The sequence below is a fragment of the Podarcis muralis genome, chromosome 14 (assembly GCF_964188315.1).
Source record: "Podarcis muralis chromosome 14, rPodMur119.hap1.1, whole genome shotgun sequence".
In the NCBI taxonomy this organism is placed as follows: Eukaryota; Metazoa; Chordata; class Lepidosauria; order Squamata; family Lacertidae; genus Podarcis; species Podarcis muralis.
The window spans coordinates 42834910-42852130 of NC_135668.1; the positions used below are offsets into that span (position 1 = coordinate 42834910).

The 17221-nt window shown below is 46.0% G+C and overlaps 1 protein-coding gene across 2 annotated transcripts in view; it reads left to right on the plus strand.

Moving 5' to 3' along the window:
* ADAP1 (ArfGAP with dual PH domains 1) overlaps positions 1-14619 on the plus strand; it is a 71068-nt gene extending 56449 nt beyond the window's left edge. For both annotated transcript variants that reach the window (XM_077918547.1, XM_028705353.2), the window contains 4 exons: positions 3444-3506; positions 5960-6031; positions 8047-8275; positions 9640-14619. In XM_077918547.1, the coding sequence (XP_077774673.1) occupies positions 3444-3506; positions 5960-6031; positions 8047-8275; positions 9640-9668 (393 nt within the window). In that variant the 3' untranslated portion in view covers positions 9669-14619. The remainder of the gene's footprint in view (positions 1-3443; positions 3507-5959; positions 6032-8046; positions 8276-9639) is intronic.
* The last annotated feature ends 2602 nt before the right edge of the window (positions 14620-17221 follow it).

Consider the following 17221-nt stretch of genomic DNA (forward strand, 5'->3'; position numbering starts at 1 on the left):
GGCAGCCGCATATTCCTGCATTGCAGGGGGTTGGACTAGATGATCCTCAGGGTCCCTTCCAACTCTACACTTCTGTGATTTTATGAGTCTATCAGGCTTCCTGAGTCAGACTACTGGTGCACCAAACCCAGACGTTCTCCAGCCCTTTTCAGCCCTGCAAACAGGGAGATGCTGTGGGCCTGACCTTCAGAGCAGGTGTTCTGTCCCTGAGCTACACCCTCTTTGTGACATTTGGACAAGTGGGGATGTTTCTTTGGCAGGGTTATGATTCAGAAGACTCAGGGCAGGCGAAACGAACAAAACACTTTTTGCACATTGCAGAATTAACTTTATTCATTTATGTCCATTGCTTCCCAATACTCTGCCCTTCCCCTCACCAGAGCCCAGGGCAGCTAACAGCTATCTCAAAAATATGGCCTATGGAACTACCTGCCACAAGGTACGGTGTCGACCCCTTTGAAGAGGGAGTAGCGAAATTCATGGAGAAGCCTTGAATGGCTGGAGAATAGCTAAATAGGAGCTTGTGGTTCAGAAGAATAGTGTCTCTTGATGCCAGGGTGTTATGTACTGAGTTGAATGGGATCCAAAATGCAGCAGTCAGATTGGTCCTAGAACAATAGGATTCAGAATGCAGCAGTCTGATTGCTCCGCAGGAGCCACCCAATCCAGCTCCAGGTGGAAGTGAATCCGCAACCTGATTGGCCTACAGGAGAATCCCGGAATTAGCCAATCATGTGGGGCCCATCGTGTAAATAATGTATCTAAAGCAGACATTCTGGGGGAACTTCCATTCCTCCTCACCACTATGAGCTGAATAAAGAGCATGAAATCCACACTCGACTCCGAGTATATTTCACAGGGTGTTGTTGCTTTTTAATGGGAGGCAGAGAGGGAGAGAGCTGCTGCCTTTGTGCACAGGGATGGGGAGCTTGTAGATTTCCAGATGCTTGCTAGACTGCAACAACAACCTATATCCTGCTCATGGTGGCAAACACTCAAACAAGTAGAACATCCAGAAGCCAATTCAGTCTAAATGCAGGATGGGGAAAAGAGCTCTACTTGCTGAAGGGTTTCAGTAGGCATTGAAAAGATGCCTGTCACGAGGCAGGGACTCCAAGGGACAGGTCCTCCCTATAAGTATCTGCAAGAAGCCCTCGGTGCACAGTGAGTGGTTGGGTAAATAAGGGGTGAGATGATTTTTCAGGAAGCCTGGTCTCAAGCTGTTTATTTTTTTATACACCAAAACCAGCACCTTGAACTGAGGCCAATGGTTAATTAGAATAATTAGAATCATAGAAATAAGGACAAATACACATACTTACAAAACAGATGTTAAAGGGTTCCTGTAAACAGACAGACAGACAGACAGACAGACAGAGACACACCCACACCAGAACTGTAAGGTTGGAAGGGACCCCTAGTGACATCTAGTCCAACCCCTTGCAATGCAGTAATCACAGCTAAATAAATCACAAATTGTTGCTGGAATATGGAGAAGTGAATTTAAGATTGGAAAAAATGAGAAATGGAGAGAACTGGAATTTCCAGACCCCTGATTCTGTGACATTTATAAAAATGAGCTTTTGAAACTTCTTGCAACAGACTTTCAGCACTGACAAGTTCACTATAGAAGGGTCTCAATCTAAATGTGAGGGTTTCTTTTAAAGCGGCTATTTTTTATGTGCATTCACCTAAAGAGGGACCTTGAGTTCATGTATCAGCTGAAAGTTTCTGGGTGAATTGCAATGGATTGGTACATAGATGAATCTTATGGGCTGTGAATAATGGTGTTTCTGATCATTTGTTTGTTAGCGATAAGTGTTTTGTTGATTAAACTAGCTGCAGATTGATGCAATTGCTGCTGAAAGCTGTATCTCCTTTTTTCTGGATTGCTTTGACCTAACCAACTATTAGAGCATTGCCTTGAAATTTACAAAGTTCAGTTTTCAGTACTCAAGTCCCTTATTCAAAGGAGCATGTGTTTCAGTGCATGACCTGTTCTTCCTTTAAATCTGACATCCAGTGAAATACACTCAGAGTCGAGTGTGGATTTCATGCTCTTTATTCAGCTCATAGTAGTGAGGAATGGAAGTTCCCTCGAAATGTCTGCTTTATATACATTATTTACACAATGGGCCCCATGTGATTGGCTAGTTCCGGGATTCTCCTGTAGGCCAATCAGGTTGCGGATTCACTTTCACCTGGAGTTGGATTGGGTGGCTCCTGCGGACCAATCAGGATGCTGCATTCTGAATCCTATTGTTCTAGGACCAATCAGACTGCTGCATTCTGAATCCTATTGTTCTAGGACCAATCAGACTGCTGCAATTTGGATCCTATTCGACTCAGTACATAACATCCAGGCAGGTGGGTGAAGTTGACTTAAAAAGGCCCCCATGGGCCAAAAGGTGAGGCTTTGGTGAGCAGCTGCGGACAAGAGGTTCCCCACTAATACTTTATAAAAACGACAACATCCATTCCCCATATTGAAAATGCTCTTTGTTTCAGTGATTTGTGCTCTCCTTCTTGATTTAAGCGATTGGTGCGCTCCCTTTGGCATTTCAAGGTCCCCAGAGCTCCCAGATCTTCACCAGTGTTTCAGCATCTCATTTACTTGCAAGAGTTTTGCCTGAGAATGCATTCTGTTTAGCTGTGTCTAGGGGCAATTTGTTCTCTCTGGTGTGCTTTTGGGAATGCACTATAAATGTTCAAGCACTGTCAGGTGCTGGGGGGAACTGTGGTAATGACTGAAGCCCCCTGATTTTTCCAGTTCTTTCTACTCAGAAGTAAGTCCTACTGAGTTCAGCAGAAATGATTCCCAGCTACATGCATACAGCATAGGTGTGGGGAACTTTTTCAGCTTGCGGCTGACATTCCTCTATGGGCACATTCCAGAGGTGTTGGGGCACGAGGCAATGGAAGCACCTCTTAGCTTTGCATATTAGGCTGCATTCTGGCCTTGCAAAAAGCCAGAAATTTTGACACGGCCCTCTATCCACCCAGGCAAGCAAGAGGCATTGCCACAGTTCAAGGAGGCATTCCAAAAAGGCTGGAGGAGGGGGCGGAGCTGGGCTTGGAAGGGGCGTGGCCTGGGAGAGTGTGGAGCCGAGGGCCAGAGAGAAAGGACTGCAGGGCCACATTGGATCCCTGGGCTCTGAGGATTCTCACCTGCAGGGTTGCAGCCTATATCTTGGGGGGGGGGGATCAAACCCTCGACTAGCGCAGCGCAACGGATGGGAAGACCATGTGGGAATTGTGTGCCAGCTGTCGAACTGTGTCGTGTCTGCTAATCCACACCTGACTTCTGTTTTAGCTCTGGCTAAAGTGGTCAGCCAAATCTATACTGAGTCCATTAACACCCAAGTTTTTCTCATGCATTATTTTTTTTTACCCACTATCTACTACCTGCAGTATCACTGTCCCTTATTTCTCACCAACTCTAGCTGGTGCCAAAGCTTTCTAGGAACTACTTGAAGGAAGGATACATGGAAAAGACTGGGCCAAAGGTAGGGGACATGTTTTGTTTTCTGTCTATGCTAAAAGAAAGAATATTCTTATTTGTGCTGTTTAGAAACTTTGGGGTGGGTTCAAGTGTTTTATCAATGTTCTGCCTCACGTTACCAGAAACCAACCATGATGCTTCTGACTTACTATTTTATATTTATTTATTATTGCAATTACATCCCACTTGTCCTCTGAGAAGCTCAAGGGAGCCTGCATAGCTCTCCTCCTCTCCATTTTATCCTCACAGCAACCCTGTGAGGGACATTAGCCTGAGGGACAGTGACTGTTCCAGGGTCACCCAGGGAGCTTTCTGGCTGAGGAGTTGAGACTTGGTTTCCCAGGTCGTAGTCAGACACTCACAACACTGCACTGCGTATCTTGTGCATCAGTGCTCTGTGCTCAAGCCCTATATATAGCCATGTTTTCCACATTGCACTGTCTACTACACGCTATGTTGTAAACTGGAAATAGACGGCTTAAAAATCCACATCGTGTTTGCATTTTATGGCTGGAAGCCACGGCATCACATCAGATCTAAAATGAAGCGGCCGTCACATCCAAAGATAAATAAATCTTTGGGGTATTTCTCCATGAGCTAGAAAGCTGACATATACCAGTATACTTCGTAGTACAAGCAAATTCCGGAGGCCATGATGTGAAACCCCAAAATGGCTACGATATTTTTACACTAGCTAGACAGCTGAAACCTCGTAATAGTTCGCCCCGTAATAGCAGGGCAAAGTAGCAGCTGTTTGGGGCTGACTGACTCAAGTAGCTCTGGATGGGGTCAGTCATAAACAGTGCCTTAAATTGGCCTAGATTTGGGGTGTGTTTGTGGGCCTGAAGCACCGAACCCAAAAAAGCTTTGCACCCCAAATTCTGCTTAAAGAAAAGCTGAATTATGCAACACAGCCACCACTGGCCAAATGGAGCTGTTTTGCATACAATCTTTTATTTTTGCATTATTTATTATATTTATATACCATATTTTGTCCTCCAAGGCACTCAGAGTGGCATCCATTGCTTCCTGCAAAGAATTATGGGCGCTGTATAACAGACTTTGTGCCAGGAAGGCAAGTCACTATGCCACCTGCACTCGCATCATAAACCTAGCTGTCTAGGCCCCAGATGATCAAATCGCCCACTATCGGGAGTATCTCCATCCCTTGCGAGAGTATCGTTGGCATGACAGAACAACTCCTCATTGCTCAGGGAAATGGGGCCCTTTCTAAGGGATAGTTTCCCTCAGAGTGACGCCATCTTTCCTGGAGACCCTCCTTCTCTGTGACAGCAGGGAGCTGTCACTCTGGGAGTGGGACGCAGATATCGTGTCCCTAAAAGCTTTGTCCACCAACATCTCAGCCTCTTTCATCTTCTCCAGGTCAGCCATCTTGGCCTCAAGGGAACAAACCTCATTCCCTGGGGTGTAGGAGCTCATTGCGCCAGACACACACCCATGACATCTGCCTGACTGGCAGATACATGTGATACTCTGTGCAACACAAAGGACAGCCCTGCATATCTGTGTTTATAGTTTATTTGAAAGCTTGGGATTTGTTCAGTCACTAAGGTGAGGGGCAAAGCAGTCTTCCTTAGTCTCCATGCCCTGCTGTCCAACTCCCTCAACTCACATTGGACCATGGCGTTCTGTCCCTGGAGCCAAGAGGCCTCACACACACTCTCTCAACTGACATCTCAACATTATGAAAGGCCCAGAAGCTCAAAGGTTTTGATCAGACTCTATTTGGGTTACTTTTTGTTAATTTTCAAACTTGTATATTCTGCATAGCTAGGGAGTGCCCCGAGTAAGTAAGAAATCACTATCTTATTTTTGAGAGGCGCCATTTTCCTCTTCCAAACTGGTGGGCACTTAACTCTCCAAGTTTGGATCCCAAGCTGGGATGAAGAGTCTGAGCTTCAGAAAGGTGCACTTATCATGTGTATACCTTGAACCTGGCGATTATCTCCAGACGCCACATCCTAGGCAGTTTTTTGGGTCATCTGTTCCTAAATCTAGCCTCGAAGGCAAGCACACCGGCCTTGCTCACTATTCACACTTCACCATCTCTATCCTAATTAAGAAGACGTGCAGAGAGATTAATTATTTTCTTGTTGCCGTGAGCCAATAGCATTTTAATCAAACTGTCTCTGTGGCTAACCAATTCATTACCTGCAAATTAAATAAATCTAGGCTTTTCACCATACTTTAATTGACAATGTCCCTTTGTAGGGGGGAAGAAAGTTGTTCAAGCATCGGTAGCATTGTTGGAAACGATTTAATTGTCATATTTACATTTTGGTATTGCATTTCAACATGCTCTATTCGCACCCAAAGAAATAAATTAATGGCCCGTAGCTGCCCTCCTAAGCAAACTGATTGGAAATAAGTCCCACCGAACTCCATGTAATACAAATGTTTCCCCCCACTGTTTATTTCCTCTTTCCCACTCTTTAGCAAACCGAAGGCTTCAAGAAGCGGTGGTTCACCATGGATGACAGAAGACTAATGTACTTCAAAGATCCCCTGGTAAGGCCCATGTTTGCTAATGATCTCAGGCTGCTCCAGGGACTGGCAACCGCAGAACTTCATGGCAGGATTTCAAAACATTCCACTTTCCAAAAGGATTTTTATCTTTGCTTTTAATGATAACGATTCTATGCATATTTGTTTTCAAACAGATTCATTTTCAGTGGTGGCCATTTTATATATATTTGTATATTTTTTGATCAAGTGGCTTATAAATGTTCCAAATGAGTAGGGGAGGGGAATTAATTAGGGCCAGCAAAGACTAGAGATAAGGGTGGATTCTGTTCAGTTCACCTTTTTAAGTCAATCAACCCGATTTGCACCTCCTTAGTTAATGCACAGATCAGAACAGGAGTATCTTTTGAATTTCACTGTTCTCTGAATTTTGTGATCCAGTTTGTTTGTTCGTTCATTCTTCCATTCATTTCTGTCCCACTGGTCCCAGAAATAAGATGGGACAGACTTACGAATGAACATGTGCAAAACTGTCGTGGAATGGAACTAAATTGATCTATCCAGTTTTGGGGAACTGCAAGTGGGGGGTAATGGTGGTGTGTTCATGTCCTCCTGTTCATGGGCTTCCTATGGGCATCTGGTTGGCCACTGTGAGAACAGAAGAAATCTATTCTGCCTTGGTGAAACCACACCTGGAGTCCTGTGTCCAGTTCTGGGCACCACAATTTAAGAAGGATGTTGACAAGCTGAAATGTGCACAGAGGATGGGGGACTGAAGGACCTGGACCAAAGGCCAAGATGATCAAGGGCCTGGAAACCAAGCCTTTTGAGGAATGGTTGAGGGAATTGGGTGTGATAAGCCTGGTAAAGAGGAGACTGAGAGGAGATAGGAAAGCCATCTTCAGATATCTCAAGGGCTGTCAAGTGGCAGATGGAGAAAGCTTGCTTTCTGCTGCTCCACGCAGTAGGACCTGGATCAATGGATTCAAATGGCAAGAAAGATTATTCCAACTCAACATTCAAAAGAACTTCCTGATAGAATCATAGAATTGGAAGGGACCCTGAGGATCATCTAGTCCAACCCCCTGCAATGCAGCTGTCCCATATGGGGATCAAACCTGCGACCTTGGCGTTATCAGCACCATGCTCTAACCAACTGAGCTATCCATGCGAGGTGATGGGAAGAGCTCTTTGATCATCTCAGGAGGTTGTGGACTCTCCTTCCTTGGAGGTTTTCAAGCAGAGTTTGCATGACCACCTGTCAGGCTTTCTTTAGCTGCGATTCCTGCATTGCAGGAGGTTGGACTAGATGGGATCCCTTCTAACTCCACAATTCCATGATTCTAAGATGATGGACAAGACAGACCACTGGCCTGATCCAGCAGGGGTCCTCTTATGTTCTTGCCCTTTCACAGAAAAGATAGAACACAATTTTATTAGCCTCAAGTTGGAGATGCGCAGACTGATTGAGATGAATGGGGAAGATAAAGAAAACTGAGAACAGAGGGGCAATGGAATAAATTACTGTCTGAAGCGGCAACATTTCCCTTTTGGGCTGCAGTTCTTGTGTGAAGTTGCTTCTGTCAAGGATGCTGAGGATCAGTTGGGATGCTGGAAAAAATGGGAGAGACATCCTGTTCATTTGGAAATGACTTCCTTGAAAGGTTGGGGCTTAGGTTTTGTTTTTTGTATACAGCTTGGAAGCCTCTGTTGAGAAAGGATAGTGCAAAAAGGGAATTGTAGTTTCCAGTTGCCTGAAATAAACCTTAACCCCCACCCCCACCCCCCAAAAAACCAACTTGCTGCAGAAATCTTTGAAGCCAAGAAGGCAGGGACATTACGTCAGCTGCTCTGTGGTAATTTTGTTTGTTATCTCATGCAATGCCTTCATCATAGGAGATATATAGCAACAGTACTTTGTCATAAGCCCCGAAGCCATTTTGAACAGGGACAACAGTGTCAGGCCTTTGGAAACTAGGGGACATGGATGAATTTTTGGAAGACAAAAATGCCGGTGCCTCCTTGATCTTCTGAGATCCTATGCTATGTCGCCCGCACAGGATGCCTTCGCCAGGGGGGAAGTCTTTATTGGAAGCAAAGAAAACAGCTACAAGGTCTTGGAAGGGCTCCCGCCGTCCATACAGGGAAACCACTGGCAACATGGAATCACCATCGTGACTCCAGACAGGAAGTTCCTTTTTGCCTGCGAGACGGAAAGCGACCAGCTGGAGTGGATCGCAGCTTTCCAGAAAGTGATCAGTAGGCCAATGCTGCCACAGGAATATGCAGGTGAGGCGAGGGGTGGGACGTGACTGGGAATGATGGCGGGTCATCATGGCTCGGTGGCACAGCTTGTGTTTTGAAGATTCGGTTGCCAGCACCCGCTGCTGAAAGGAAGACCTAAGCCCTGTAAGGGAGGAAAAAATGGGTTTCCTCATTAGCCATTTAGAAGGCAAGAAGGTGGAGAGGCAGAGGAAGCTTTCTTAGGCCACATTCACACTGTTTAAAGCACTATCATACCACAGGCATGGCTCACCCTAAAGATTTATGGGAGCTGTAGTTTGTTAAGGGTGCTGAGAGTTGTTAGGAGGCCCCTATGACACTCCCAGGGCCACAATTCCCAGAATTCCCTAGGAAAAGGGACTGACTGTTAAACCACTATGGGAATTGAAGCTCTGGGAGCGGAAGACTGGTCTCTTAACAACTCTTAGCACCCTTAGCAAACTACAATTCCCAGGATCCTTGGGGGGAACTCATGACTGTTTCAGGTGGCATGGTCCTGACTTAAATGTGCAGCGGAGATGGGGTTTTCAAATGTATGCCTGGAAATTAAATCAGTTGACTGACTTTTCATCAATCAAGCTATTAATTAATTGATTCACTCTGCATAGGGAATAAAACAAAGAAGTATACAGTACTTCCTTTGTTTTAGCATATACATCATATTTTAAAAGATGCACTTTGTACAGTACTTTTTGGAGAGTGATTCCTGTGTCGTTTTTACTCTGCCTGCTGGTCTGATTTTTTTATTTTTAAAGTTAACCCTCTTTGTTAAGTTTCTATGGAATATCTATCTATCATTTATCTATCATCATCTATCTATCTATCTATCTATCTATCTATCTATCTATCTATCTATCTATCATCTATCTATCATCTATCTATCATCTATCTATCATCTATCTATCTATCTAAATCTATCTATATCTATCTATCATCTATCTATCTATCTATCATCTATCTATCTATCTATCTATCTATCTATCTATCTATCTATCATCATCTATCTATCTATCTATCTATCTATCTATCTATCTAATCTATCTATCTGATGTTCCCTCCAAAACTATTATGTACCTGCCATCTGTGGTTTGCATTAGTAGTTTTATAATCAATCAAAAGCATTTAAATCAATCAACTAACTGGCTGAACTTTAAGACATTGGGTTGCATCCTGTTTTGTACACAGAGCAGACCTACTGGAATTAAAAGACACAACTAACTTGCTTTCATTAAGTCCAATAGGTCTGCTGTGAGGAAAACTTGGATGCAAACTGATGGTTGTATTTGCATTAATGGTCAGGCACCACATAAGATTGCTGCTGTCCTTTACATGTCAGTGTTTTAATGCTGTTGTTTCCCCCCTCCTCACAGTGGAAGCCCATTTCAAGCATAAACCATAGTAGTATCATGCTGGACAAAAAACAAGGAAGGAGAATCTGTTTACAACCCAATAACATTGTTTGTTCCTTGCAATGTGAGCAACGACAACATATTCAGCGAATCATGTCGGACTGGCAAGGTGGGAGGTGCTATAACAGGGGCCTCTGGGCCGGCGACAACAGTGTTGTGGGGCCAAAGCAGACACCTTTTTTTTATACATATGAAAAGTTGCATTTCCTAAGCTGGAGGTGACGATGCATTTCTTAACATCTCAGGCTGTCTGAAGCACTTCCCTTGGGGACATTGTCCTTGAACATGTGACATTTGGCAAGAGGCTCACCGCAGGAGATTTGGGAAAATACCCACAGTCCACTCCCTCCTTAAGCAGCAATGTTGCCCAAACACTTTCTTAAAGGGTCTAAACATCTCCAGCGACCAAGGATGTCTTTTTCAGAGGATGGCAGCCGTTTGCTTGACATATACCGAGAAAACACCCAGGAAAGGGTGTCCTTTGTTATGCTTAAACCCACTAGGAAGAATCATCACGAAGCCCAGAAGCACTGTGCACGATGCTGACATTTCAGCAAAAGACAACCGCCGGCTGGTCACCGCATCCTGCGAAGCATCACTTCATACAACTGGTTGACAAAACGTTTATGCGCATTGGTCTGTGGTTCGCCTGTCACCTTGTGATTCTACAGGTCTAAGCAGCAGGTCCACCTCTGCTGGCTTTGGTCATGGCGTGTGGCAGCGGCGGCTCGTGAGGGGGAAGGCAGAGGAAGTGGTGCTCCTCCACCATCATGCTTGTCATGAGAGAGTGAGGCACTGACAGTGAGGTCACCACCAATCTGAAGCTCCTTTAATAGTGAGCGCACCACCACTCAGATACCTCTGCCTCTGTCCCTCCTCACTCTTTGAACAACCACTGGTGTTTAGGCATTGGGACCTGTTCACGGAGTATTTGAATGGAATATGGTTATTCCAAGCCATGCAGCCTGGTGTGGTTCTGGGCTGAGGCAGGCAACTTGGTGGCTGAGTTAAAAAGTCCCTCCCCTAATTTCACCCCCCACCCAATATGCAAAGAGGGGGCAGTGTTTACCTGTCGTGGCAATTATGCTTGCAGCTCCAAGTGTGTGTCTTTTTCATTGCTCTTTTTGACCTACTGGGCTTCAGCGCGATGACTGGAAATCTGGTCCCCTGGAAATCTGGTTCCATTTGTTGACATGATCTTATGATGAAGCCATTTTGGAGTGAGGGCAATGGCTCCTGACCTCACTCTTGATGGACTCCCGGGAGTGCAACTGATAATGCTGGCACCATCACAAGAAAAGTGGTGGAAGCCGTGGAAAAGGTAGAGAAAGGCTTTCATATATGAAACTTTTCACACTCTTCCTCAGCTCCAACAAAACTGGTCCACCAGAGAGGCTCTTTAGGATCTGTTTGGCTACCTCTCTGAGGTTATTGATGTAGGCCAAAAAATGTGGCTACCTATATTTCTTTTTTACTTGGGAGGCCACAGATTGAGCAGGCCCAGCCTGAAGCATGGTAATCAGACCTACCTTTCCTTTCTGAGCCCAGAGAATGTTGTGACTTTCTTCCGATTTTCATTAACAAAGGGAGCCATTCGTTGTAAAAATTCACAGGAAAACTTCTTCCACATAAGCTCACTGTTAACATCATGGGATTCTCAGCTGCACTCTTGCTGCCGAGCTGAAATATATCCAGTCCTTTGGAAGTGTGCCCACATACACACTTTATTCCCAAAAATGGTTGAATGGCTTTGTGTGACTGGTGTGGTTTTGAGATAAAAATTAGTATGTGGGAAACTGGGCACAAATTGGCAAGCTAAGCACTTTTAAGGCTGCAATCCTGTGCGCTGCTTGGGAATGGGAGTTATCTCAGTGGGCAGAACACCTGTTGTGCATGCAGAAGGTCTCAGGTTCAATCCCCACATCTCCAATTAGGGCTGGGAAAAACTCTTACCTGAAACTCTGGAGAGCCATTGCTGATCAGTGAAGCCAAGACTGAGTGAGGTACCTTTTGTCTGACTTGGTATAAGCCAGCTTCCTATCAGTGCAGTGGGATTTTCTGGGATTGGCCTGCATCACCCATGGTTTCAACGAGGGTTAAGCACATGCTTAAATCTCTCCCACTGGATTCCATAGGTCTTGAAACAGGCTGGGCCATACCTTTGCTTTGGTATGGCCAGGTGGATATTGCACTTGTCCTCTTCATGGAAGAGAATGGGGAAACCTTCTGTGCACAAGTGAGCGCACAGGGCTCTCTGGACAAGGGTGACTTTCAACGTTCCTTCTGTGCTGCTAAATTGTAACTTGAGAAGTGACCTTAACACAAAAAAAGCACACTGCTCTGAGAAAACGGTGGGGGAATCGAGCCCCGAAACTTCCTGAAGGATGGGGAATTGGCCTGTGATGTTAATAACAGATGGACACTTTGACGAAACAAAGGCTCTTCATATGGCCAATCTGAGACCATTCCAGGCTAAGCAAAAGCCCTTGCAGAAAGTTTCATGGCACACCATAATCCTGCAACCTTGGCATTATCAGGAGGTGGACTCAAGTCCCTGAAACCCATGCCACAATAAGATGTGGCACAAAACAAATATCTTTGCTGATTTTGCTGCAACTGACTCCTCCCCCTGCAACTACTCCTCCCCCTGTAAATCGATCTGGCTCTAATTATGTGCAGCTTGTCACATAACCAGAGTCCTCTGGTAGGGATGTCTGTCTGTATAGCCCGAATCCTCCACCCAATCCTCCCCAACACAAGTTCAATAGGCCCAGCTGATCATTGCAATATGGATGAATGAATTCAGAATGAACACCACATGAGCTTCCAGAGACAGACTTCCCTTGCTGGATTAGGGTGAAAGTGTGCGACTTGCTCAAGAGTGCATCTCTGCAATCTTACCCCGGGCCAGCCCTACTATTTGACAAAGTGGGCAGCAAAAGCTGGGAGGACACAGCTGGGTGGGTCTCAAGCAGCCTTCCTTGCGCCCCACAAACTAGCCTGCTGCCTTCAGGTATGGTGGAGGAAGCTCTCTTTGCTGCCAGTGTTGAATTAACATTCACTTGCCAATTAGTTCAGTTTCTGTACGTGAATAGCGGGGCGGGAACACACCACTGCATCCTTTGTCTCGGGCAGCAAAACGTCTTGGTCCAGCACCGATCTACCCATCCCTGCACTGAAGCTTGTCCCAGTCTTGTACTGGGTTTGTATCCTTTTCACGCTGATGAGCAGAATGGAGCTGGTCCTCAGGGCATTACTTGTTTTGGGCCCAGACTCTGCAATGCCACTGCCTCATTCAGGGAAAGCCAGAAACATCCCACAGGGTGTCCATTGAAAGAAGCGGCATGTGGGCAAGAGCAATGGACAGAACATCCCTGTTGGTTTCCTCCCAGGGTTGACTTAATAGCAGCTTGCTGGTGGCTGGGTGGGTGGGAGGTGTGGAAGTGAAATGGTTCTGTACCCAAGAGATTCCTATAGAAAACTGAAAGGGCCATTTCCCAGGCTCAGCACGCAGCTTCTTTGGGTAGCTGCTGGTGGTCCCACTGTCCCAACCAAAAGCATTGCTGGTGCCTGTTCTGGCTACCACCTGCCGCCTTTGGGGATCAAAAAAAGCAGCTGGGGTTGGGAACTGCTGTGTTCGTTTTGCACAATGTTCTGCAGTGATGCTTAATCAGGGCCATTGTGGGAAATTGCAACAGTGGCATCGGGACCTTGGCGTCTTCTGCAGGTGTCCCTATCAGGTACACACTCGCAAGGGCCCTCTGACACAGAAAGGGGGTGCTCTGGAGGGCTTTCTGCTAAGCCCACCCCCCTGTAACCCAAAGCGGGCCCTACAAGCCTCCCCCCCCTCAACAAAACAACCTCAGTTTACACAACAGTGGTAATATTTATTGTTCCAAAAAAACCCCAAACAAACCACTATGCACTGTACAGGTGGAATGCATCGGAAACAAGTCAGGAAGCAAAGTCCATATAGATTTGGTGAAAGACCCATTAGCTGCAATGGTTGTCCTGCAGAGGTTGTTGGACTACGGCTCCCATCATGCCTTATCATTCGCCAGGGTGGCTAGGACTGATGGGAGGAAGAGTCCAACAATATCTGGAGGCACTGTGCTGGCTATTCCTGACCGAGGGCATGAGATCGTAGATCTTTTTTACCCCTGCTCTGGTTCGCCAGAAGCGGCTTGGTCATGCTAGCCACATGACCCAGAAGCTGTCTGCGGACAAACGCCGGCTCCCTTGGCCAGTAAAGCAAGATGAGCGCCGCAACCCCAGAGTCGTTCACGACTGGACTTAATTGCCAGGGGTCCCTTTACCTTCACCTTTAAGTGGCTGTTGCAGAAGTTCATAGATTTTGCTGCTGCCAGATAATCACCCCCAACTAACAAACCTTCGCTGGGACTCTTGAAGTTAGCAAACAAGTTACAATATGGTAAATATTTCTGCCTTATGCTATTATAAGACACACGCCCCCTGTTATGGTTCTAGCTGTGTTTACCTTTCTATTATAGTAATACTGACAGATTTAGCCAGCCTTCATGCTTTGCCAACATCTGCTTGCTCTACCACTTGGTTGGCGCTTCGTCTCCCCCCTCCAACACTGCTGAATTATATTAATTCTCGCTGCCCCCACAGGCTCAACAATAATCTCCACCAATTTCTCAAATTATGTAAGAGAGAGCACACCCACAGCAGTATCAGTGCCACACACAATACAGCCTTGGTTTCCCCCTGAAATGATTGCTCAACTTCAGTAAAAGGGAGAAAGGTTGAAGCTGGTATGTTTCAATTCTCAGAACAGAATGCATTTCTTTCTTAAGTCAGTGTTTGTAAGATAAATGTCCTCTTATCCATTGCATACATGTGTTAAGTCGCTGGTTATAAAAAAATTTTGGTACTCAATGTCATCCATGCCAATAAATTATTATTCTGTCTGATCAATGGAGACAAATGTCTGGTTAAATTTGTGGAGCAAATAAATTGGTGGCGCAGGCAACATGATAAAAGAGTTTTCAAAATATCTATCCAGTATCAGAAGCCGTTTTAAAAGTGAAGACGGCATTATTGCATCTCAGTAAGTTTTACTTATAGCACACAAGAGCAATAAATACTTGCCCACAAAGGAGCCCAACTCATGCAGAGAAGTGACGGGAAATCTCATCTGAGCAGGTTATTCTGCACCTGGAGAGACTGGATGATCCAGTCATGCCTGATATGTGACATGTGACAGCAGAATTGCCTGCCTTGCAGCAGAGGTTGATGGGAGGACTGCAAATCCAGATCAGTATATCATGCAGAGGCACACCAGGCAGCCTCCTCAAAAGTAGGCAGCCTTCCTGAAATAGGATGATCCAGTGATGTGAGGGGGAGAGATGCAGCAGAGTGACCTTGGCCCATCTCCTCCCCCATGGAGGTTGATTAAAAGGCAGTGAAGCCACAGCCACAGAGATGTGCGTACATCAGGCAGGCTCTATAGTTAAGCTGTTTGGTGCTTAACTATTCTTCATAGAACACTAGCCCTCCTGAGGTTGGAAATTCCCAGTACAGAAGATGAGTATGTCGAGGCGAAGGGCTCTCTGAAGAGACAATGCAGGCATGCCGTTAGCTATACAAAACAAGTTGCACCGGGTTTTCCACCTTTGCCAGGTGACGCTTTCATACCTTTCAGAGGTGCTCCTGCAATAACAGCTGGCTCCAAACCAGCCAGGAGGGGCTATACACCTGTGGAAGCAGGCTCCCCTGCATCTTATAAGGTACAGGTGGTAGTAATAAGGAAGAAGCTTTCTTCTAGGGCAGCACCTCATACATGGAACTCACTGCCCCAAGATCTTAAATTAGCTCTCCCTTTACTTACGTGCTAGGGATGCGGGTGGCGCTGTGGGTTAAACCACAGAGCCTAGGGCTTGCTGATCAGAAGGTCGCGGTTCAAATCCCCGCAACAGGGTGAGCTCCTGTTGCTCGGTCCCTGCTCCTGCCAACCTAGCAGTTCGAAAGCACGTCAAAGTGCAAGTAGATAAATAGGTACCGCTCCGGCGGGAAGGTAAACGGCGTTTCCGTGCGCTGCTCTGGTTCGCCAGAAGCAACTTAGTCATGCTGGCCACATGACCCGGAAGCTGTACACCGGCTCCCTCGGCCAATAAAACAAGATGAGCGCCGCAACCCCAGAGTCGTTCACGACTGGACCTAATGGTCAGGGGTCCCTTTACCTTTACCTTTTTTACTTATGTGCTATCAGTGGCTGAAGAGTTTTTCCAGCAAATCATTGAGATTCTGGTGCCGTTTAACAGTGCTATCCTTCTTGGTGTATATTCAGCCAACTATTCACTTTCAGAGGGACTCACTCTAAGTGTGAATAGGATTGGTCTTAAATATTCCATGTTTGTTCTGCCTCTGGGGGTTCCTTTAGTTGCCTTTAAGGCTGGTTCTGTGCTTGTTTTCTTCTCCTTTTAATATTACATGCGAATTGCCTTGCAGTGCTGTATTGTGAAGGGTACATGTGAAGGGTTGAGCTTTGGAAGGCAGGATACAATTACCGAGATAAATAAATAAGCATCTACAGCCGAATCTGGAGCTTTGTGTGCTGGAATACACTGGACAGATGAAAAGAAGTACTTATTTGCACAGCACATAGTTAAGACTACGGAATTCGCTCCCATAAAATGCAGGGGTGGCCACCAAATTGGATGCCTTTAAAACAGGCATGGCCAAACTTGGCCCTTCAGCTGTTTTGGGACTACAATTCCCATCATCCCTGACCACTGGTCCTGTTAGCTAGGGATGATGGGAGCTGTAGTCCCAAAACATCTGGAGGGCCAAGTTTGGCCATGCCCTCTTTAAGACAAATTTATGGAGAGGACTAACTAGGCACAATGGCTATGATCTTCCTGTGTAGGGGGAGGCTTCTGAATATCAGTTCCTGGAAGCCACAGGTGGAGAGAGTGCTGTCATGCTCAGGTCCTGCTTATGGGCTTCCCACAGGCATCTGGTTGGCCACTGTGAGAAGAGGATGCTGGACTAGGTGGGCCACTGGCTTGATCCAGCAGGGCTCTTAGGTTCCTAATGGGTGTTACATTTGCAGTTCCCTTTCATGATCCAAGAGCTGAGATTATATGTATGCAGAGTAGACAGAAAAGGGCAGTGAAGAGCAACGTCTACTGCTAGTCATGAGTGTATGGCTCATATCGGTTTCACCACAATCTATATAGCTAAAGAAGGAGCTTTCCCTAGTGCCCAGGAGCAACCCCTTCTCAATGTACTCCTGCAGGACTTTGCATCAAGGTCAGCTCATACCCTTTGCCGTTTCATAACATTCAGCTTGCTTCACAAGGGGCCTCACTACCCAGGAAGCATTTCCCAACTTGCATGGGGCGTGTTATTTCTGCAAATGCCTTTAAAGGCCGACACCTATTTCACAACCGAATTTCAGAGAAAAAAGGCCTTTCGAGCTCAACAGAGGAAAGATTGGCAAGAACGTGGCACAGCAGTGGGACTCTTCCAGGATTGCTCAAAACACCAGGTTTGGGTGCTCAATCCATTATATTTG